Source organism: Schistocerca serialis, chromosome 6 (assembly GCF_023864345.2).
Source record: "Schistocerca serialis cubense isolate TAMUIC-IGC-003099 chromosome 6, iqSchSeri2.2, whole genome shotgun sequence".
Taxonomy (NCBI): domain Eukaryota; kingdom Metazoa; phylum Arthropoda; class Insecta; order Orthoptera; family Acrididae; genus Schistocerca; species Schistocerca serialis.
This window is the reverse complement of record NC_064643.1, coordinates 313,359,063-313,382,071: the sequence shown is the minus strand read 5'-3', so window position 1 is coordinate 313,382,071 and position 23,009 is coordinate 313,359,063. Positions and strand designations below refer to the sequence as shown.

Here is a 23,009-nt window from a genome sequence, read left to right as displayed (position 1 = left end):
TTGCAGTCATTGTTACTTTTTAAATGGGACAATCTGAAATCAGAGGGGAAAGAGTTTCTATAAATCACCTATAAATTGGTGCAGTTATTACCTTAGATGAATGTTTGATTCTTCATCAACGTTATGATAACACTCAATCAGTTTAATTAAGTTTACCATTACAAGTAAAATTTAATGACAGTGTAATTCTTAGATAACTGAATAGTTCAATACAAACGCCTGATATTAAGCGAGAACACTCTCAGACGTACTAAAGTGCACAGGCAGTATCTTTAGTAACTGTATTTTCGCGCCAACTGACTTAACTCCACATGTTGTCAGTGCACCTGAACTTATATGTGTGATAGATTATTAGAACGATGGTAACATCGACAGTTCAGTAAATATTTATCAACATATTACGATGTAATAACTGTCGTACTCATCAGATCTTGTGGGACTCTCACAGTCAAAAGGCTGCATTTTGACGACGACATGTACTCATGTCAGATAGTAAGAATGTAAGTAATGTACATTTATCTCCAATTTTTATAATTGAGCTACTTTCTAAATGAAATGTTTGCTTAATTATGTATATACACCCCGTGATTCACTTTTGTATTTTTGTGTTTAGGTAACTTTGCAGTGTTACTTGAAAATGGCCATAAGGCCGAAATTGCAATAGTAACAATAAAAATTTTGTACAGTCAACGGCGACTATGATGTCTTTTAAGAAATATTATATGACTGTGAATCCCAACCATGAGAAGTTAACTTTGTAGAGTTTTTGTCTTTTCCACCTATATTTATACATGTTCTATGCAAGCCATCGTATAGTGGCTGGGGTAGGTAGCTTCCTCCCAGGTTTAACCATTCCGCGCCCTGTTTCATGTGTGAAAGGAGCGAGGCTATATACCTCATTTCATGCCCTCGTCCTTCTTATCGTATTCTCACGGTTACTATATGAATTTACAACAGAATCAGGAGAACAGTTCTACACCAGTTTTCAAAGACTACTTGTTTAAAATAACCCAAAAGGGAATATTGACAAGGAAGTCACTGTTCTTCCAGTGACTTCCATCAAAACTTCCTAAGCACTTTTGTTAGACTTTCACATGGGCAATGCTGACCAATTATAATCTTAGCTACACATCTTTGAATCTCATCAATATCCGTTGTTAGACGTGCTTGATAATGATTCCATAATCCGGAGCGCCGTTGAAGAACAGGTCACGCTTGCATTCTGTAGGCGTCTTCTATTAGAGAGCGTTTACGCTGCCACCTCGATGTTCGCCGACATGGCCCGGCGATAGTGAATCAAGCCCACTGGTCCATTTAACCTGCACCATCACCGCTCGCCACTCTGCTCACTAAGATTCTCGCCACGCGACGATAAACAATTTTGTGGTTTGCTCGCGCGACAACCGCCGCATGTCCTCAAATTTCAACCGTAGTTGGCTGCTTCAAGGTCACGCTGATAAGTGCCGTGCTTGGCTGGGCTAGCTACGTGAACAAGTGTAGCGTAATTGACTCCCGGTGAGGAGAGAACAAAAGGGCTGCAGCGTAAATGTAATAAGGCCCACTGCGAGCAGCTTTGTGCGACGTGCCAGCAGCTAGTAGTAGAGAGCTGCCAGCAATGAGGCTGCAGGGTAAATGTGCCCTCACATACAGGCACTATACTCTCCTAGAATCTTTCCGTCTCGCATAAGACTTGACTTTGTCTTCTCTACTACTGATTTCACATTTTTCTTTTATTTTATGTTTCTTTGTAATATTACCCCGGGATATTCAAGTTCTGTAAGAGACTTCAGAAAACTACCACTTACTATTGACTTCTTTCTCATTGTGACAGGAATTACGATGCTTTTATTCACATTTAATTAGAGCTGCCTTCCAGAACACTAAATGAACATCCTCTCTAAGTCATCCTGCATTTTCGGGCAACATTCAAGTGATGATTCATTCCTGTAGACATTAATATCGACGGCAAACTGTCCGAGAGAGCTGTTAAATGATATTTAACCTATGTGGAGAACGTTGGCTACTCTATTAGACTTTCATGGGGAACATCGAATACTAGTCTTTCTTCTGTTCAATGACTGCTCTTCCCTTATAGTACACAAAGTTCTATCAGTTAAAAATTGTTCTCGCTTGGTAAATACTTATATAAATATTCTCTAGAATCAGACCTTCTCAATGAAATGGTACGGAACTGAATGCCTTTCTAAAATATAGGAAGGTGGGCTATACTTGTTCACCTTCATCTACACGACTGGACATTTAAGACTACAAAACAAAACAAAAATATCGAAAATAAGGAAGTTTTACTTATTTTGTTAGTACAGTGTAGTATGAAGAATACATGATTTTGTGTTCAGGTGATGTTTTGGGGGGTAGGGGAAAGGAGTATAAACTGTACGAATTGCCGCCTCTAGTAATAAACTGGCGCTAATCCGGCTGGGCCCTGAGATGCACTTAGCTTGAGTGACACAGTGGGAGTTGTTACTATTCTGACTGGTTTGATGTTGCCCGCCACAAACTTGTCTCCTGTTCGATGGACGTCATCCGCGACGCCCAGCGTTGAAATCACGCGATTTCCTGTGGGTAGGCGAGGATATAATCTCAGTCAAACCGCAGCTTAGAATCTTTACTAAAAAGTTTCAGGGGATGGCCTAAGGGCCGTCGATGAAAACACCCCTTCCCCTGTTTCTCAAACATTTCACGATCGGAAAAGACAGTTCTCAATGCGACGAGCGATAGGACAACGTTCTTGACAACCTTTGAAACTACAGATACGCCCAGACGTTTCCATCTCCTCTAAGGACACAGTGGGCCTGCGTCCCTAGTGAACGTGATGGAACCCGTTTGGAGTGCAACATGAACGCAACATGAACGCAATTTTTCCTCTCGCGTAAATCCTAGAGCCACTAACGGCCGTTCAAAACCAATCGCCGAATTCTCAACGTGATCCGTAGCAGCAAAGGGTGCTTACGAATTTTCAGCCTTCCTGTTTGTCGCCCTCCAGTGGCTTGATTTTCATCGAGGCTTGATCACGGAGGGTGGGGAGGGGGAGGGGATGACTGACAAACGCTTGGTAAAGCAGCAAAGAGTTCCCCTCCAAGACCCCCAATTCAGCACCCATCAACATTTACTGACAATTTTAAAATTGTACCTTTACAAAAACAGGCTCGAAGAAGTCCTAGACACCTGCAGGCAGACATCTGGAATCGGAGGGGTGTCAAGGCATTGTGTGAGAATCAACGCCCCAAAGAAAGGGGTGTTTCCTTGAAGCCCTTTATGCCGACCCCAGGGTGTTATCGCGTCGATACTGATCAGAACGTGGTCTAGGGGTAGCGTCTTTGATTCATAATCGAAACGTCTTCGGTCCCGGGTTCGATCCCCGCCACTGCCTAGATTTTGATAAATAATCAGCATTGGCGGCCGAAGACGTCCGGCATAAGAAGTCAGCCTCATTCTGCCAACGGCCTTGTCAAAGAGGGTGGAGGAGCGGATAGAGGTTCAGGACACTCTCTTGTCCTAGGGGTGGGAAATTGCCCCTAAAGGCGGAAGAATCAGCAATGATCAACGACATGAGGTTGCAGAAGGCAATGGAAACCACTGCATTAAAGACACGTAACGTGTATCCACAGGACATGTGGCCTGTATTTGAAGAAGTGTCATGATGATCTCTCCATTGGCAAAAGATTCCGGAATAGTCCCCCATTCGGATCTCCGAGAGGGGACTGCCAAGGGGGAGGTTACCATGAGAAAAAGATTGAATAATCTACGAAAGGATAACGTTCTACGAGTCGGGGCGTGGAATGTCAGAAGCTTGAACGTGGTAGGGAAACTAGAAAATCTGAAATGGGAAATGCAAAGGCTCAATCTAGATATAGTAGGGGTCAGTGAAGTGAAATGGAAGGAAGACAAGGATTTCTGGTCAGATGAGTATCGGGTAACATCAACAGCAGCAGAAAATGGTATAACAGGTGTAGGATTCGTTATGAATAGGAAGGTAGGGCAGAAGGTTGTTCTGATCAGTCGACAGCAGACCAACACCGACAACGATAGTTCAGGTATACATGCCGACGTCGCAAGCTGTAGATGAAAAGATAGAGAAAGTGTATGAGGATATTGAAAGGGTAATGCAGTATGTCAAGGAGGACGAAAATCTAATAGTTATGGGCGACTGGAATGCAGTTGTAGGGGAAGGAGTAGAAGAAAAGGTTACAGGAGAATATGGGCTTGGGACAAGGAATTAAAGAGGAGAAAGACTAATTGAGTTCTGTAACAAATTTCAGCTAGTAATAGCGAATACCCTGTTCAAGAATCACAAGAGGAGGAGGTATACTTGGAAAAGGCCGGGAGATACGGGAGGATTTCAATTAGATTACATCATGGTCAGACAGAGATTCCGAAATCAGATACTGGATTGTAAGGCGTACCCAGGAGCAGATATAAACTCAGATCACAATATAGTAGTGATGAAGAGTAGGCTGAAGTTCAAGACATTAGTCAGGAAGAATCAATACGCAAAGAAGTGGGATACGGAAGTACTAAGGAATGACGAGATACGTTTGAAGTTCTCTAACGCTATATATACAGCAATAAGGAATAGCGCAGTAGGCAGTATAGTTGAAGAGGAATGGACATCTCTAAAAAGGGTCATCACAGAAGTTGGGAAGGAAAACATAGGTACAAAGAAGGTAGCTGCGAAGAAACCAAGGGTAACAGAAGAAATACTTCAGTTGATTGATGAAAGGAGGAAGTACAAACATGTTCCGGGAAAATCAGGGATACAGAAATACAAGCCGCTGAGGAATGAAATAAATAGGAAGTGCAGGGAAGCTAAGACGAAATGGCTGCAGGAAAAATGTGAAGACATCGAGAAAGATATGATTGTCGGAAGGAGAGACTCAGCATACAGGAAAGTCAAAACAACCTTTGGTGACATTAAAAGCAACGGTGGTAACATTAAGACTGCAACGGTAAATCCACTGTTAAATGCAGAGGAGAGAGCAGATAGGTGGAAAGAATACATTGAAAGCCTCTATGAGGGTGAAGATTTGTCTGATGTGATAGAAGAAGAAACAGGAGTCGATTTAGAAGAGATAGGGGATCAAGGATTAGAATCGGAATTTAAAAGAACTTTGGAGGACTTACGGTCAAATAAGGTAGAAGGGATAGGTAACATTCCATCAGAATTTCTAAAATCATTGGGGGAAGTGGCAACAAAACGACTATTCATCTTGGTGTGTAGAATATATGAGTCTGGCGACATACCATCTGACCTTCGGAAAAGCATCATCCACACAATTCCGAAGACGGCAAGAGCTGACAAGTGCGAGAGTTATCGCACAATCAGCTTAACAGCTCATGCACCGAAGCTGCTTACAAGAATAATATAGAGAAGAATGGAACAGAAATTGGGAATGCGCTAGGTGACGATCAGTTTGGCTTTAGGAAAAGTAAAGGGACGAGAGAGGCAATTCTGACGTAACGGCTGATAATGGAAGCAAGGCTAAAGAAAAATCAAGACACTTTCATAGGATTTGTCGACCTGGAAAAAGCGTTCGACAATATAAAATGGTGCAAGCTGTTCGAGATTCTGAAAAAAGTAGGGGTAAGCTATAGGGATAGACGGGTCATATACAATACGTACAACAACGAAGAGGGAATAATAAGGGTGGACGATCAAGAACGAAGTGCTTGTATTAAGAAGGGTGTAGGACAAGGCTGTAGCCTTTCGCCTCTACTCTTCAATCTGTACGTCGAGGAAGCAATGATGGAAATAAAAGAAAGGTTCAGGAGTGGAATTAAAATACAAGGTGAAAGGATATCAATGATACGATTCGCTGATGACATTGCTATCCTGAGTGAAAGTGAAGAAGAATTAAATGATCTGCTGAACGGAGTGAACAGTCTAATGAGTACACAGTACGGTTTGAGTGTAAATCGGAGAAAGACGAAGGTAATGAGAAGTAGTAGAAATGAGAACAGCGAGAAACTTAACATCAGGATTGATGGTCACGAAGTCAATGAAGTTAAGGAATTCTGCTACCTAGGCAGTAAAATAACCAATGACGGATGGAGCAAGGAGGACATCAAAAGCAGACTCGCTATGGCAAAAAATGCATTTCTGGCCAAGAGAAGTCTACTAATATCAAATACCGGCCTTAATTTGAGGAAGAAATTTCTGAGGATGTACATCTGGAGTACAGCATTGTATGGTAGTGAAACATGGACTGTGGGAAAACCGGAACAGAAGAGAATCGAAGCATTTGAGATGTGATGCTTTAGAAGAATGTTGAAAATTAGGTGGACTGATAAGGTAAGGAATGAGGAGGTTCTATGCAGAATAGGAGAGGAAAGGAATATGTGGAAAACACTGATAAGGAGAAAGGACAGGATGATAGGACATCTGCTAAGACATGAGGGAATGACTTCCATGGTACTAGAGGGAGCTGTAGAGGGCAAAAACTGTAGAGGAAGACAGAGATTGGAATACGTCAAGCAAATAATTGAGGACGTAGGTTACAAGTGCTACTCTGAGATGAAGAGGTTAGCACAGGAAAGGAATTTGTGGCGGGCCGCATCAAACCAGTCAGTAGACTGATGACCAAAAACAAAACTGATCAGCGGTGTGTCTGAAATGTTTTCCTCGTCCACCCATAAGAAAATCCCGTGATTTCAACGCCGCGGGTCGCGGTTCTGACTTCCATGGCAGAGGAGTCAAAACGAGGGGTTAAATGTGGGCAAAAGGGAGTCTGACGACCTATCCACAGCGTGACATCTCCACGTTGCTGGTCGCCAGAACTGCAGAGAAATTTGGTGGCAACGTGATATCAATTAACCCATCTTACATATCACACAAACTTCTGAGCGCTGGCCTTTTTTCGCATGTGTCGACACCTTGCTGTCTGAAGCGTGCTCGCGGCCGAGAGTGACGTTACAGGAATCCACGCCCTTGCACCAAGACAGAGGAAGGTTGTGCACGCATTAGAGCAAAATTTCAAACTTCTGTGTTTGCATGAGAGAAATTTACGGAGTTTCGAAAAAGTGATCCTTTAATTGTGTTACGCAGAGTAGTAGGGTGTCCTCCAACTCCAACTATTATGTTGTAATCAATGTAATCCAATGTTCATGCGTATATGTCAGGTAGGTAACGCTTTTATAAATATGTCTGGTAATTCCGATAGCCATCTAAGCAGACGTTTCGCTTTTACATTCATTTTAAGACACAGGAAAGATTCATAAGGGATGATCAAAAGGTTTCGGTTCGGAGGCCACACTGATCTGTTAAGTCCATGTGGGTGCTTATATATCCACATCAGAGGCATGCTGGGTTGCATACTCGCTGCAGCAATGACCTCAAACGGAAATTTTTTGATCGCCCCGTATAATACAAGCCGAACGGGAAAGGGTTATGGGAAGATGATATCGTGAGGTACAAAACCTTGTAATGATCGCCCACGGCGACTAACACCAACAGATGATGGCTGCCTATAAAATACCACTCGTATGTACTCCGAGGACACTGCAACACAAACGCACGCTTTGGTTTTGGAGGACGCTGGGAGAGCGGTGTCGTGCTCGACAACGCCCAGCCCTGCCGTCGCCGATGAGTGCAGGATCAAAATTAGAATTAATTTAACACCTTCAGCTGCTGACGGGCGTTGATATATATCAACGGGCACAGGTGAAAATGTGTGCCCCGACCGGGACTCGAACCCAGGATCTCCCGCTTACCTGGCAGACCCTCTATCCATCCTTAAAAAAAAAAAAAAAAAAAAAAAAAAAAAAAAAAAAACCTCATTTTGTTCATTTTATCTGCTCGGGGCAGACGTCGTAAGACACCCGTTTCAGTTCGTCGTGGATCCATTAACTCAGTTTTTTTATTACAGAGAGCACCTAACCCTCTGACCGAACACGCTGAGCCACCGAGGGCACAGAGGATAATGCGACTGCAGGGACTATCTCGCGCACGCCTCCCGCGAGACCTACATTCTCACCTTTCCTCTTAGTACTATCTACACTGACTTGAGCAGTATTCCAAGATGGGACGCACCAGTGTTTAATAGCCAGTCTCCTTTGTAGGCTGATTTCATTTTCGTGTCAATCAACCCGTCTTCTACCTGTTTATCTACTACTAAAACTGTACAGTCCATCCAAAAAGACTCGAGACTGATTATATTCCTGGCGTATAAGCAACTTCAGCGAACTAATTGCGGTGGGAGCTTGAAGTAACAGTTATTAGTAAACAGCTGACTGCCACATTAGACCAGTCAGATGTGAGCAGGCAGGGTGAAGCAATGGACGTGCGGCCTTAGTGTGTTAGTGTTGTTTTGCCACAAATCGCAATGGAAGAACATCTTTAAATCAAGTGAAACATATTCTCCAGAATGTTTTGAGGAAGAGAAAAGAGTGTGCGAGGTGTTCATCGCACACCTGAGCCCCGAATTCAAACAGTGATGCGTGACACTATATTGTTGCTTCCTCTTAGACTCCTTCTTATGAGCAGATTCAATCAGTTTCGAGAAAAGATAGCTAATTCGTAGACCATCATATTTTCTTTTTCTTTTTTTTTTTTTTTTTTCACTGATGTATGTGAACATCTACATCAACATACATACTCCACAAGCCAGGTATCGATACGCACAGTATTTGATCAAAAGTATCGGGACACCCCCAAAAACACACGTTTTTCATATTAAGTGAATTGTGCTGCCACCTGCTGCCAGGTTCCCCATATCAGCGATCTCAGTAGTCATAAGACATAGTGAGAGAGCAGAATGGGGCGCTCCGCGGAACTCTCGGACTTCGAGATTTCCACACCCCTAAACATCCCTGGATGTATTGTTTCCGATGTGATAGTGAGGTGGAAAGGTGAAGGGACACGTACAGCACAAAAGCATACAGGCTGACCTCGTCTGTTGACTGACAGAGATGCCGAAAGTTGAGGAGGGTCGTAATGTGTAATAAGCAGACATCTATCCAGACCATCACACAGGAATCCGAAACTGCATCAAGATACACTGCAAGTACTATGACATTTGGGCGGGAAGTGAGAAAACTTGGATTTCATGGTCGAGCGGCTGCTCATAAGCCACACATTACGCCGGTAAATACCAAATGACGGCTAGCTTGGTGTAAGGAGCGTAAACATTGGACGATTGAACAGTGGAAAAACGTTGTGTGCAGTAACAAATCACGGTACACAATTTGGCAATCCGATAGCAGGGTGTGGGCATGGCGAATGCCCGGTGAACATCATCTGCCACCGTGTGTAGTGCCAACAGTAAAATTCTGACGCGGTGGTCTTATGGTGTGGTCGTCTTTTTCATGGAGGCGGCTTGCACTCCTTGTTGTTTTGCGTGGCACTATCACAGCAGAGGCCTACATTGATGTCTTAAGCACCTTTCTGCTTCCCATTGTTGAAGAGCAATTCGGGGATGGCGACTGCATCTTTCAACACGATCGACCACCTGTTCATAATGCACGGCCTGTGGCGGAGTGGTTACACGACAATACCATCCCTGTAACGGATTGGCCTGCACAGAGTCCTGCCCTGAATCCTATAGATTACCTTTGGGATGTTTTGGAACGCCGAATTCGTGCCAGGCCTCACCGACCGACATCGATACCTTTCCTCAGTGTAGCACTCTGTGAAGAGTGGGCTGCCATTCCTCAAGAAACCTTCCAGCACCTGAGTGAACGTATGCCTGCAAGAGTGGAAGTTATCATCAAGGCTAAGTGTGGCCCAACACCATATTGAATTCCAGCATTACCGATGGCAGGTGCCATGAACTTGTAAGTCATTTTCAGACTGGTTCAAAAATGGCTCTGAGCACTATGGGACTCAACATCTGAGGTCATCAGTCCCCTAGAACTTAGAACTACTTAAATGTAACTACCCTAAGGACACCACACACATCCATGCGAGAGGCAGGATTCCGTAGCAGTCGCGCGGTTCCGGACTGAAGCTCCTAGAACCGCTCGGCCACCGCGGCCGGCTTTTCAGACAGGTGTCCGGATACTTTTCATCAATAGTGTACGTTGGCGGCAGTAGAATCGTTCAGCAGTCAGCTCCAAATGCTGGTTCTCGGAATTTTCTCAATAGCGTTCTGCGTAAGTATTCCCTCCTGAGTTTACGAAACATCTCTGTGATAATCGCATACTGATCTACTCTACCGGTAACAAAATTAGGAGGCTCCTTCTGGAATGCTTCGATGTCTTCCTTTAATCAGATATGGTGTGGATCCGAGGCATTTGAGCACTACTCAAGAACGAGTGTTGTGTATGTGGTGTCCTTTACAGATGAAACACACCTTCCTAAAATTCTCCCAATAAACGGAAGTCAATCATTAAATGAAACAACAAGTTTAATGTTACTAGTCACTGGTAACAGTGACTGGTAACTGCAAACTTGTTTCGTTTAACTGGTAACGGTAAACTTGTTGTTTCATTTAATGTCGTGTGGCTAGGGCCTCCCGTCCGGTAGACCGTTCGCCTGGTGCAGGTCTTTCGATTTGACGCCACTTCGGCGACCTGCGCGTCGATGGGGATGAAATGATGATGAGTAGGACAACGGTCCGCCCCGGTAGCTGAGTGGTCAGCGTGACAGACTGTCAATCCTAAGGGCCCGGGTTCGATTCGGAGATTTTTCTCCGCTCAGGGACTGGGTGTTGTGTTGTTCTAATCATCATTTCATCCCCATCGACGCGCAGGTCGCCGAAGTGGCGTCAAATTGAAAGACCTGCACCAGGTGAACGGTCTACCCGACGGGAGGCCCTAGCCACACGACATTTCCGTTTATTTAATGTCAATAACAGTCACAGTAAAGCCTAAACTAAAATGTTCGCATTTAAAGGAAGTCAACCATATCATCCACCTGCCCTACCAATATCCATACGCATTAGTTGCATTTCATATCGCTTTGCCGTGTTACACCAAGGTATTTAATCGAATTGAGATTGTCAAGCTGAACACAATTAATGATATATATATATATATATATATATATATATATATATATATATGCGGTATTTTTTTTTCCTACTGATGTGCATGAATTTACATTTTTCTACATTTAGACCAAGCTGACATCCATTACACGAACTAGAAACTGTAAGTCATATTGTGTCTCCCTACCGTCACTCAACGACAACACCCTCTTTTGAATGGATCATTAACAAATAGCTGCAGATTGCTGTCCATCCTGTCCGGCAGACCATCTATGTATGCGGAAAACAGCAGCGGTCCTATCACACTTTCCTAGCACACTCTTGACGACAGCCTTGTCTCTGATGAACACCCGCCCTCGAGGACAACGTAATGGGTTTTATCACTTAAGAAGTCTTCGAGCCACCCACATATCTCGTACCTTCTGTAACAGTCTGCAGTGGAGAACCGTGTCCAATATGGAATAGGAAATCACGCGAGAAAAGGACAAGCTGAGTTTCATATGCAAAATGATTTCTAAATCCGCACTGATTTATGGATAGATAAGTTCCTCGTATATTCGAACTGAGAATATTTTCAAGAATACTGCAGCACACAGACGTTCAATTTTATGGGTCCGTTATTTTCCCCTTGCTATATAAGGGAGTCAGTTATGCTTTTTTTCCGATCCCTTGATACTTTGCGCTGGATGAGAGATTGTTTCATGTCTCAGGTGTGAAGGAGGAACACAGCGATACCATGGAAAACCTAAATCATGATGGCCGGACACGGGATTGAACCGTCGTCCTCTCGAGCGCGAGTCCAGTGTGTGAACCACTGCGCCACCTCGCTCGGTGGATAGGAGGGGCGTGGTCAGCATACCACTCTCTCGGTCGTCATGATGGTTTTCTTTGACCGGAGCAGCTATTATTCAGTCGAGTAGTTCCTCAATTGGCATCACGAGGCTGAGTGCACCCCGAAAAATGGCAACAGCGCATGGCGGCCCGAATGGCCACCCATCCAAGTGCCGGTTACGCCCGACAGCCCTTAACTGCGGTAATCTGACAGGAACCGGTGTATCCACTGCGGCACGGCCGTTGCCAATAGTAAGTATACGGTGTAAATAAAAAGATCGTCGTGTGCAGTGGGCGAGCTTATTGGATATTGTGGTGCACTGAGCATATTGTAGCACATAATGATAATCTAGGAGGATTACAAACGTTCGTTACCATTATGTTTTTCCATATGTGTAATTTATGTTGGTGAAATGCGCCATATCTGTATATGTGAATCAGGTGTAAAGATTTACCTTTGTCATTTGTGTAGTACATAATATGCTTTTTATATTGAGTAAAATTTTCATGATTTCAATATATCGCCGGTTAATACGATGGCGCCACCTGACGTCTACATGGTAAGTCACAAGGGCTCTGCAGCATCTCAGTTCAGTACACGTGAGGTCGTCGGCATAGCATGTAGTTTTACCTCTGCTGGTGTTAAGGATGTTGTACTCTTACCTATTATTCATTTGACAACCCATCTGGGAGCATTCTGTTTTACAAATGTGGGATTTGTAAATGTATTTACACTTTGTACATGAACGTATTCTCAAAGCTATGCAAAAGATTTGTAAAAATTAGGTCATCCCAGAAAAATGGTTCTACAACAGACTCAGCCTCCTGACACTCCTGTCCTGCCAGACATGGGTCTGCATCCTTTCACCATCGTTCACACCTACAAATCCTTGATCTGCCCCGTCCTCTGTTATGGCAGTGTAGCTTGGATCCGCCCCTTCCAGGTTCTATAAATCCCTCCAAATCCTAGAACGCCATGCGCTCCACATCGTCTTCCATTTCTGCCTTCCGTCCCCCATGCGCATCCTCTACAACCTCATACCCTTCCCCCACCTTCTCCTTTTCCTTGAACACATCCACACAATATATATTGTCCGCCACACTGATCCCCCTGGTGTCTCCCTTCCTCTCCACCCCCAGCCCGTTGCCGCGCTTTTACCATTGTGTCCCACCCTCTCTCCATCTCTACACCCTCCACCTCCTTTCCCAATGCAACTTCCACCATCTACCCCTTCCAGATGATGAGCGTCCCCCTGACATCTACCCTTCCTACCAGCTCTAACCCCATCTTCCTCCTGCCTCCTCCTCAGGGTTTCCGCTCCTCCCCCTTCCTTCTCCTGAGCAGCTTTCCCCTCCTACTCCCCCTCCATCTCTTGTGCTCCCCTTCAGTGTCTCTGCACTCCCTCCTACCTTGCCTTCTCTCTTCATCTCCTACCCCACCAGTCTCCTGCCTCTTAGTGTACCCACTGACGCCCCTACTCTTTTCCTCCCGCTGCCTCCCCTGCTGCCCCTTGCTCCCCCCTCCTTTTCCATCCTCTCTGGCCTCTCCCTCGCCAGGTCCCACCTGGTAGTTTTATTATTCATTGTGTGTGCTCCAAGTGGGTTTTAAGCGTGTTTTTCTGGAGTGTTTTTAATACTGTGGCCGACTTTTAACCTGTGTGTGTGCCATCATTGTCTTCTTTATGTTTTAAGATTCGTCAACTGTGTTTTTTAACTTTATGTCAACCTTTTTTAAATGTACCCCCATGAACGTCTTCATGTCAGTTTATTTTTACCTCCATTATCTCCCCTTACTCTGTTTTATGTCCCCCTTTTTTATCGCCTTACATGTAACATTTTATTCTTGTCTTACTTGTCATATCACTCGGGTGAAGAGCGGTGGATTGTGCTGCTGACAGCCCTCCCCTGCAGGGCAGGGGAATGAAATCACAATAAAGAAAAAGAATGGTTGTATGTTTCCCCACCTACCCTCTCTTTGCCTCCCTTCTCCCCCCCTCCCCCCGAGTCCTTTTGCATTCCCTTACTCTGCCTTTCCCCACTCCCTCTCGCGTCTGCCCAGCACCCCCGCCCCCTCTTATGAGTCCTCGTCCTCCGTAGGTTCCTTCCCCCCCTCCCCCACTTCATTTTTCCTCTCCTTCCCCCCCCCCCCTTTTCTTTCCCATAATCTGTCCTGGTTCCCCCTGTCTGCCCTTGGCTGTGGTATGTCATATTTGTGCCAACTTTTTAGTGCAGCGTTCAGGTGAGTATTCAGTGTTGTGCGTCTTTCCAAAGTGTTGCGAACAGAAATCATGCTGTCACTGGGTGTGAATTTTATATCTCTTGCGAACAGAAAGTAGACTGTCGCTGTGTTTTTTAATTCCCTGTCTATTATTTTACTTGTCTGCTTCCTGTGTATTTTGTTAGCATCATCAGCTCTTTCTCTTTATTTTAAGTTCCACAATTTTTTCACCACTGTACCATTTAAGTCACCGATTTTATCGTCTGCTTTTATTATTTATTATCTTCATCTTTTTAAATAAATTCTGTAGGCTGAAGAGCGGGGTACTAAGCTGCTGCCAGCCTGTCCCCTTCGAGGGGAGTCGAAACTCAATAAAGTAAAAAAAAAGTAAAATAAAAGTTTTGTAAAATATGGGCCATCCCAAAAAATTGTTGTCTCTTGTGCAGATTATCGTTTACCTATTTCCTTTTCATACAGTGTAGTGGCTATATATATATATATATATATATATATATATATATATATATATATATATATATAGAGAGAGAGAGAGAGAGAGAGAGAGAGAGAGAGAGAGAGAGAGAGCCTTTGTGTGTGTGTGTGTGTGTGAACAGAGATAAGTTATATAGAGTTCAGCAGGACCACACTCACTGACACGCTAGACCTCAATAGCCGTCCGTGATCAATGCCCTGGAGGACAAAGGATATTGTTTGACTCGCTGTGTACGATCATACAGCCATGTCATGCACACTGACTCAGGAAATGGGCTTATTTGCAGTAAGGTTCCCATGGTTATAAGAATCTTCCGTACTTCTACTACCAACCAACTGAGCCAGCTTACCATCGGTTTCTGTGTACCACAATAGGGAAATTGCTGGACACTGAGCTGAAAGCTGCGAGGCACAATGGAGACCCCAGTATTACATTGCTGATGCGCGAAACACCTAACTGTCGTCTTTGGGCGATGTTGGGTTAGTCGAGCAGGAGCTGTAGTGTGGCTAGCGTGTTCTCCTGATTTAACTCTTTATATGTTTGGAAGCATGTCAAGAGTGTGGTGCACATTTTTCCAATTATCACTAGAGTTGAGATTTTGACCTGATTCAATTATTCGTTTCACAACACTAAACGTAGGTGAAAGTGTTTTACCATAGAACACTTTTCAAACATTCGTCTCTAGCCAGCCCCGTAACAGATGTTTAATAGTTTTTTTTCCATTTTCAGATCATAACACACACTTTACACTAAGATGACAGGACAGTCATGGGATAGCGAAATGCACGTATACAGATGGCAGTAGTATCACATACACAAGGTATAAAAGAGCAAACTTTGGCATGGTCAGATGAATCCCGATTTGCGTTGGTACGAGCTGTTGGTAGGATTAGAGTGTGGCACTGACCCGACGAAACCATGGAGCCAAGTTGTCAACAAGGCATTGTGCAAGCAGATTGTGGCTCAACAATGGTGTGGGTTGTATTTATGTGGATTGGGCTGGGTTCTCTGGTCCGACTGAGCCGATCTTTGATTATAAATTATTATTTTCGAATAGATGAATACCATTAGCAGCCGTTCATGGACTTGATGCTCCCAAACAACGATAGAGTTTTTATGGATGATAATGCACGACGTCACCGGGCCTCAGTTGTTCACGATTGGTCTGAAGAACATTCTGAACGATTCGAGCGAATGATCTGGTCATCCAGATCACTCGACCTGAATCCCACCGAACATTTATGGGGCGTAATCGAGAGGTCACTTCGTGTAGAAAATCCTGCATCGGCAACAAATTCACTATTCTTTGCGGCTGGTCCCGGCGGAGGTACGAGTCCTACCTCGGACGTGGGTGTGTGTGTTTCTCCTTAGGATACTTTAGGTTAAGTAGTGTGTAATCTTAGGGACTGATGACCTTAGCAGTTAAGTCCCATAAGATTTCACACACATTTGAACAAATTCGCTATTATGAACAGCTATAGGGGCAGCATGGCTAGGTATTTCTGCAGTAAACACCCAACGACTATTTGAATCCATGCCACGTCGATTTGCTGCCCTACGCCGGTCAAAAGAAGGTCCAACACCATATTATCCCATGAGCTTTTTACCTCCGTGTATGTATGATTCAGTCTTTTTTCAAAATGGTTCAAATGGCTCTGAGCATTATGGGACTTAACTGCTCGGGTCATCAGTCCCCTAGAACTTAGAACTACTTAAACCTAACTAACCTAAGGACATCACACACATCCATGCCCGTGGCAGGATTCTAATCTGCGACCGTAGCGGTCGCGCGGTTCCAGACTGTAGCGCCTAGAGACTTTTTTCAGAAATTATAAAAATTACTCCACAAAAGTGAGGTTTATCTATGTGAAAAACTGTTTCAAGGTACAATACGGTCATGTACCTAGGAAAAAGTATTCTGTTCAAATTTAAAATCGTTGCAACCGAGAAGACCATGCCAAGACTCTATTTAATAATCTATGTATTACATTATTACTCTACTACACACCAATAATCAGTAAGTGAAGTCAATTTAAGAACTATGACGAAAAACAAGTTAAAGTTAAATCTGTTTTGAAATAGAAGCTATTGCCAAGTAACACAAAGTTTCATTTTCAATACAGGTGAAATTGTTGACATCAAAGAAACTCAGTTCATTTCCAAATATCACGTGTTCCATGGTAAAAGCCTTTTCATGTCATGGAACAATATGGTGTACGACTGACTAAGTATGGCTTAATCGTCCGTATGTTACGTAACCAGTTATAAGAATATGCAGCATTTTAGTCACCATGAAACTCTGAAGGGTTAACAGTATCTTGCAAACAGCTTTAATATAGTACACAGAACTCAGATATATAGAATTTGTAATATTCAAAAACTCTGCACATAGCACAACCTCATGTCTCACAACAACGGAAACAATACAGAATGCCGGAAAATGCTTATTGCGGTCTTTAGTGCATTTTCCGTCATGTGATACCAAACCGATCACGAGATCGAAAAAATGACCCCACAGTAGTAAGCACGCATTTAAGCTCAGGAAAGACTGCCTGAACGCCTACTGAACACCTGCCAAAAACGAAATGCAACATATTTCTCCACAGGTAATACCTCATGTGTCACGTGCATAATTTGTACGAGACAGCGTAAAAAGAATATTTCTCCAAAAAGGAACTAAAAATGATCCTCTCTTGTGACCTGTTACACTGAAACATTGCCAGTTACGGCTTACTGAAACACACCTGATAGGGCTTCCATTACGTTGGAATCTTTGTGAAACTAATTACTCCTGTTTCTCCATTTTCTCTAGCATACATTTCTGTGTTAAATGACTATGAATCAATAACTGAAAAGGGTTGAGAACAGTATGGGATATAATTCTATGGGTATTCGTAAGTAAGATAATACCGCTGGCAATCCTTACAAAATCCCTCATTCGCGAAGCTATTGTGCAATTATTACAAACCATTCTCTTTGTTTCAGACACAATCACATTTATAATTGGGACAGCAATCATTATCGCTTTCGGCCATACAGTAGCACTCCAGATTGTACGTGTCATAGGTCACATTTGGTAAGTAATTCGTTGTCAATTGTTTTCCACATGCCGTATATGATGTACAGAAACTGAAGATGGCAAGTGCACGGCCGAAACTGATAATATTTTTTAGCATATTGCTGATGTGTTTGTTACCAAAAATTAAAAGAATAGGATAGTATGTCAGTCTTCTCCAAAGACGGAATGTTATTTTTCCGAAAGAAACATTCGCCGTAGTTACTTTTGTAGTGTCACTGAATTGGCACAACAAATAGCTACTGATTGTAACGTTTACGTACATGCTTGACCCGCGCTGATTTTAACGTATTTCTTTCCGCAGCGATGTTCTTCTTTTGCACTTTATACAGTTAGTTTTCCTTCGGTATAACAGTAAATTTGTCATTGGGTGACGAAGTCAGTAACAAATGCGAGTTGACACAAAAACAAATGATAGTCCAAACTCACTTACTTCACAGTTTTAAAAAACTGCTTCACAACCATATATGACGTTTTCCCTAAACTGATATCTCCAAATGCGCTCAAGTTTGTCATTAATAATATTACATAATCTGAGGCACAAAAAGTATTGCATCTCACAGGCCAGCCTGTATAAACATAATTTGATTGTCAGTGTTTAGGACACTAAATTCTAAAACCTTTCATTTGCGATGCTCCAAACTGTAGAGGGACAAATTAATGGTTAAAATCTATAAATCGCTTACGCTAATTTTGATGTTTAAGATATTCAGTAAGGAAAGCATTGTAGAATTTCCAAACAGTTATCTGAGGCGAAAAGTTATTCAAGACGGCTGGCTCTGCAGCGATTTTGATCCAACTCTTCTCAAATAGGAGCACCTGTTTGCCACCTCGTGACTAAATTCGATATTCTTGTCACCTTTCAACTGAACAATGGAAATTGTAAAATTTGCTTGATTTTATGTTTATTAGTTTTTTCAGTTTGATACGCCACTAATAAAACAAAAAAACTGCTAAAAACTAATAACTTGGAAGTGAAGGCGATTAGCGAATTGCGACTGTAAATTAATGCACATGATGTTTGTATCAGATGGAAAAGTGCTGGTTGATGTTCATTATATTATCTAATATTAACAGACACAACTTTATTACAATGGACATATTTTTAAAAATTGATGAGTAAATAAATAGTAAAACGTTATCACTAACATACCTGCACCAAAGGGCAGAGTGTAGTCCTTCTTAGTAAGCGTGCCGTCATTCTCCAGAAATCTTTCTGGTCGGTAATTATTCGGATCACCCCACAGATTTTCATCCATATGTACGCTCCACAGACTCGTTATAACAGTGGTATTCTGGAAATCACAGAGAGAAAATATAATTACAGTATATTCTACAATTGTAATAACTAGACATTACTCCTGTACTGGAATTGTAAAATTACAATTATGTAGAATTTAATTAAATCTTAACAACTATCGTCAGCTTTTCACTGTAATTTAAAATTTAGAACATGTCAAAATATAATTCCCTTTAATGCTGAGGCAAGCCAGCACCTTCAACGTATCAAACTGTGAAGCTTTTATAGCAATGTCACGCCCATTTTTCCTATTGTATTGTTAGGAACATAACTTTTATATCTACCCGATGGTAACTTTCGTAATTACCTGACTTTACTTCAGCGTAGCTCAATGTAAGACGTATTCCTCTTTTTTCTGTTCTTATACTGTTTGTTTGTAAACTTCTAGTTTTTTTCGTGTCAAAACCCCCACATTACTGATATTTAAAGTATTCAAATATTCGTCTCCTAATGGTAAACGTTTGTTTGCATTTACAATGTCAGTTCTAGATTCAACTAGGAAATGACTTCAGCAAAAACGCCGAAATCGGTCATGGACTAAAATTAACAACTTTTTAACTAACCTGTTCAGTACGCAGTTGCGGAGCAGCAGCGTTCTCCAAAACACGGAGAAATTAATGAAAATTTCTTGTGCTTGAAATAATCTTCATTTTGTCATCATTGCTGATTATGTAAAAAAGTAAGAGTAAGATGATGACTACCCATAAACTTACGTTAGGTAGATGTCACATTTCATCTGTTAAGGTGGCAGAGGGCACACTAATCACTGAGAGAAGGAAATTTGCCTTCGAACAGTTCAGAGTTTCTTTAAATATTTTTATAGTGCAAGAGACGAGTTGGAAAAACTGCTTGTTAGTAGCAAAATTAATGACATTTCTCTATCAAGCGAAATGGATTGTATAAAGTCATTTCAAGTGTAAAGTAAGGAAATGTGCCTGGAGATGGTGTTCCAATAGAAATGCTTAAACTCGGTGGCTAAGTAATACAAAGAGAAGTTGCAAAATTCATAAAGGAAGTAATTATATCATCCCACGCCAAGACCATCATACAACAGGAGTGGCGTGTTGTCGGCAGAGAATACATGTTCTGGATTTCCTGCAGATACGATTCTACTGCGTTACGGATAGCAGATGCAATACAGACTGGTAGTGAAATGGACTGGCAACGGGAAACGTACTCCATAGAGGTAGTACCCAGCACAGTACGATTCTTGTGGGCAAAACGTTTAAACTGCACATATATTCACAGTAAATTCTGGGGTATGTGTACCAAACAGTTTCAACAACGCCCCACATGCGTGGATGATGCTGGTCGAGAAGGAAGTCCATCGACACCGACCACATACCAGCTACGACAACGTCCAGGCTAGGTGTGTACGTGTGGGTGCGGGGAGGTGGGAGGGGAGGGAGTGTGGCCTTCAACGACAGTGACATATCAGGTCATCTTTGTAACACCTAAGGCAATTTCCGCCACAGTATGCTCACGTTTCATATGCAACCGGTTGAGGGTGGGGGTTAAAAGGGGCGACATGAAAGCGTAAGTCAGGAGCGATTTCCATCAAATTTGTTATATATCTGATCCAGTTCTTGCATAAAAGTACTTTGGGTCTAAGATACCCATATTACGTCTAGGATAGTGATGGGGATGAGATGGGAGTTGTACGTAAAAATGTTCTAAAGTGATCTGTCGGCATTTATTTCCTGTATTTAGCTGACTTGAAATATTTAAAAAGTATAAAGTGCAATTGATCTCTTATATGTGTTTTCGGTGTGTCAAGGAGGTCGCAAAAATCAGTGTTGAAGCGAGTCAACAATTTTGTCAGCATGTTTCTGGACCTAAAATCATACCACATGGCTGAATACTACAGAGAAATTTAGCTTCATCTCACTACTCGTTTAGTGTAAAACAGCAGAGCTGCCGGCGTGTGCAGTGTACAGTTTACACGCTAACGTGACCGCCTAATAGCCACATCATGCAGCGCGGACAGCTGCGAGACGCTCAAGAAAAGAGTCAGCGAGGTTCTGGAAGCTACCGACAGAGGTGTGGAGTCATGCTGACTCCAGTGTCGTGGCCAGCTGTGTTAGGTTTCTCAGTTCAGGATCCGTTGGGATACAAAGACAAATCAGTAAAATTGCAATCATTCTGGTAAGTTTTTCGCTATGTTTATTTCCCTGATGAATTACTGATCTATGTATTCTGAATGTGTTTCTCAATAAACAAAATGTACATTATGTATTTAAATATTAGAATTTTGTTACATAAAGAGCACAACTAAAGTTAATTTGGAAAATGACTGAAGACCTCCATTCTTCAAATAAAATTTGAACATGAACAGGGAGCAAGGTCATGTTCTTTCTCTGACACTATTAAGTAATGCCATACAGTAATTTAATGCAATACTAGCTTTAGTAAGAAAACAGCCTTTTGTTGTTTGTGAAAATTTACCAATAGGGACTTATTTTACAAATTCATGATATACAGAACGCATTCCACACGTACTCGGCAACCCGAGCGACCGTTTCTGGAGTACAAAGCTCACCGACCTACTCAGAGAGACTTTACAAGTCTTCAGTGTATGTCGTGGGTGCAGGAATCTACTGCCGATCTCGTCGCTGAACTAGCGAAGCCTCTGGTTCAGACCCTCCACTCAGCTCCAGACTAGAGGGTACCGGTCATTTGTCGGAAAGATGCTACAAATCATGTGCTGTGCAAAGACCTCACGAGAGAGGCCAGCAGCCTTTACCACTTTCGCAAATCTTCAGGAAGGGCTAAGAATCGTCTCACAACCCAGGCGACAGATGTATTTGGTCCGGAAAATATAAATGACTGCAGATTATGCTGCCAATGACTCCTCTAATGGCCACTTCAATCTGGCGGAGGATGCCTCCCAGGGTACATGTAAAAAAAGTTAAAATATATTTGCATGAAAAGCATTAAAAGTACATTGAAAATGGTAAAGGAACACACTAAGCAGATGCAGTACAAAACTAGTTCTGGACTGCCTCTCTTCAATACTTTCCTGTACCACTCATAATGTACTTTTAACACTTTTCATCCAACCATCTTGTATGTTTTTCTTCCCCCTTTTGCATGTAAACCACTATTTAAAATTGAGAACGGCCGGGCTAGTTTGTCCCACGTTGTTTTTTCCCGTCAAAAGATGGCAGTACTCTTGACAATCTAGTTTGCCAGTTTGCTCCCTCTTCCTGTACTCTACTCCGTGCTCTGCGGCCGCAGGCGACACACCGCCTCCTATACTCGTCCATCGCAGCGCTACGGGTCACAGCACAAAGAGTAAGTGTCCCGGTGTTCATTGCATGTTTCTTTACAAAAGCATCGTCCGTTGTATTGTCTTGTGTCGTTTTCCTGTTGACTTAGGTTTTACCGCACCTAGCCCGACCGCTGTTTTGTAAAATGATTTATGGAACTTCTTTTATGTTTTCTCATTTATACTACTGCTTATAAAGCTTATTATTAGCTTCGGTCGCTTGTTTATTTTCAGTGTCACACCAGTCACACCTATGGGCATGAATGAGCTCGACAACGGCCGTTGTTTAAGCATTTGAAAATAAGAAGAACCTTACAACTGAAGCGGTATTTTCAACCTCTGCTAAAAAAAATTGCGATAATACAACATCTATCGTTTCATGTATATACTTACCAGCGTTCTAGAGATAGAAACTGTGCTTAGTAATCAAAACGTCCTCGTTATAGGGTTCGACCCCGCCATCATTAAAATTTTCAATAAAAATCATCAGCATTCGTTGCCGAAGACTTCCGGCATAAGACGTCACCCTTATTCTGCCAACAGTCTTGTCAAAGAGGGCGGAGGAGCGGACAGAGGTTTAGGGCACTCTCTTGCTCTTGGGTTGGGAAACTAGCCCTAAAGCCGAAAGAACTAGCAATGACCAACGGCATGAGGACGTAGAAGGCAATGGAAACCACTGCACTGAAGACACATAACATGTATCAATAGGATATGTGCCCTGTAGTTGAAAAAGTGTCATTATGATCTCTTCAAGGGCAAAAAATTCCGGACTAGCCCCCTTTCGCAACTCCGCAGTGGACTGGCAAGGGGGATATGACCATGAGAAAATAAGTGAAAAACGAACGAAAGGATAATGTTCCAAGAGTAGGGGCGTGGAGTG

General features: G+C 42.7%; 1 protein-coding gene across 1 annotated transcript in view; it reads right to left on the bottom strand.

Annotated features, from left to right (window-relative positions):
* LOC126484842 (probable cytochrome P450 304a1) overlaps positions 1-23,009 on the bottom strand; it is a 101,590-nt gene that overhangs the window by 1,581 nt on the left and 77,000 nt on the right. Inside the window, exon 8 of the mRNA XM_050108437.1 lies at positions 18,715-18,856. Coding sequence (XP_049964394.1) covers positions 18,715-18,856 — 142 coding nt within the window. The remainder of the gene's footprint in view (positions 1-18,714; positions 18,857-23,009) is intronic.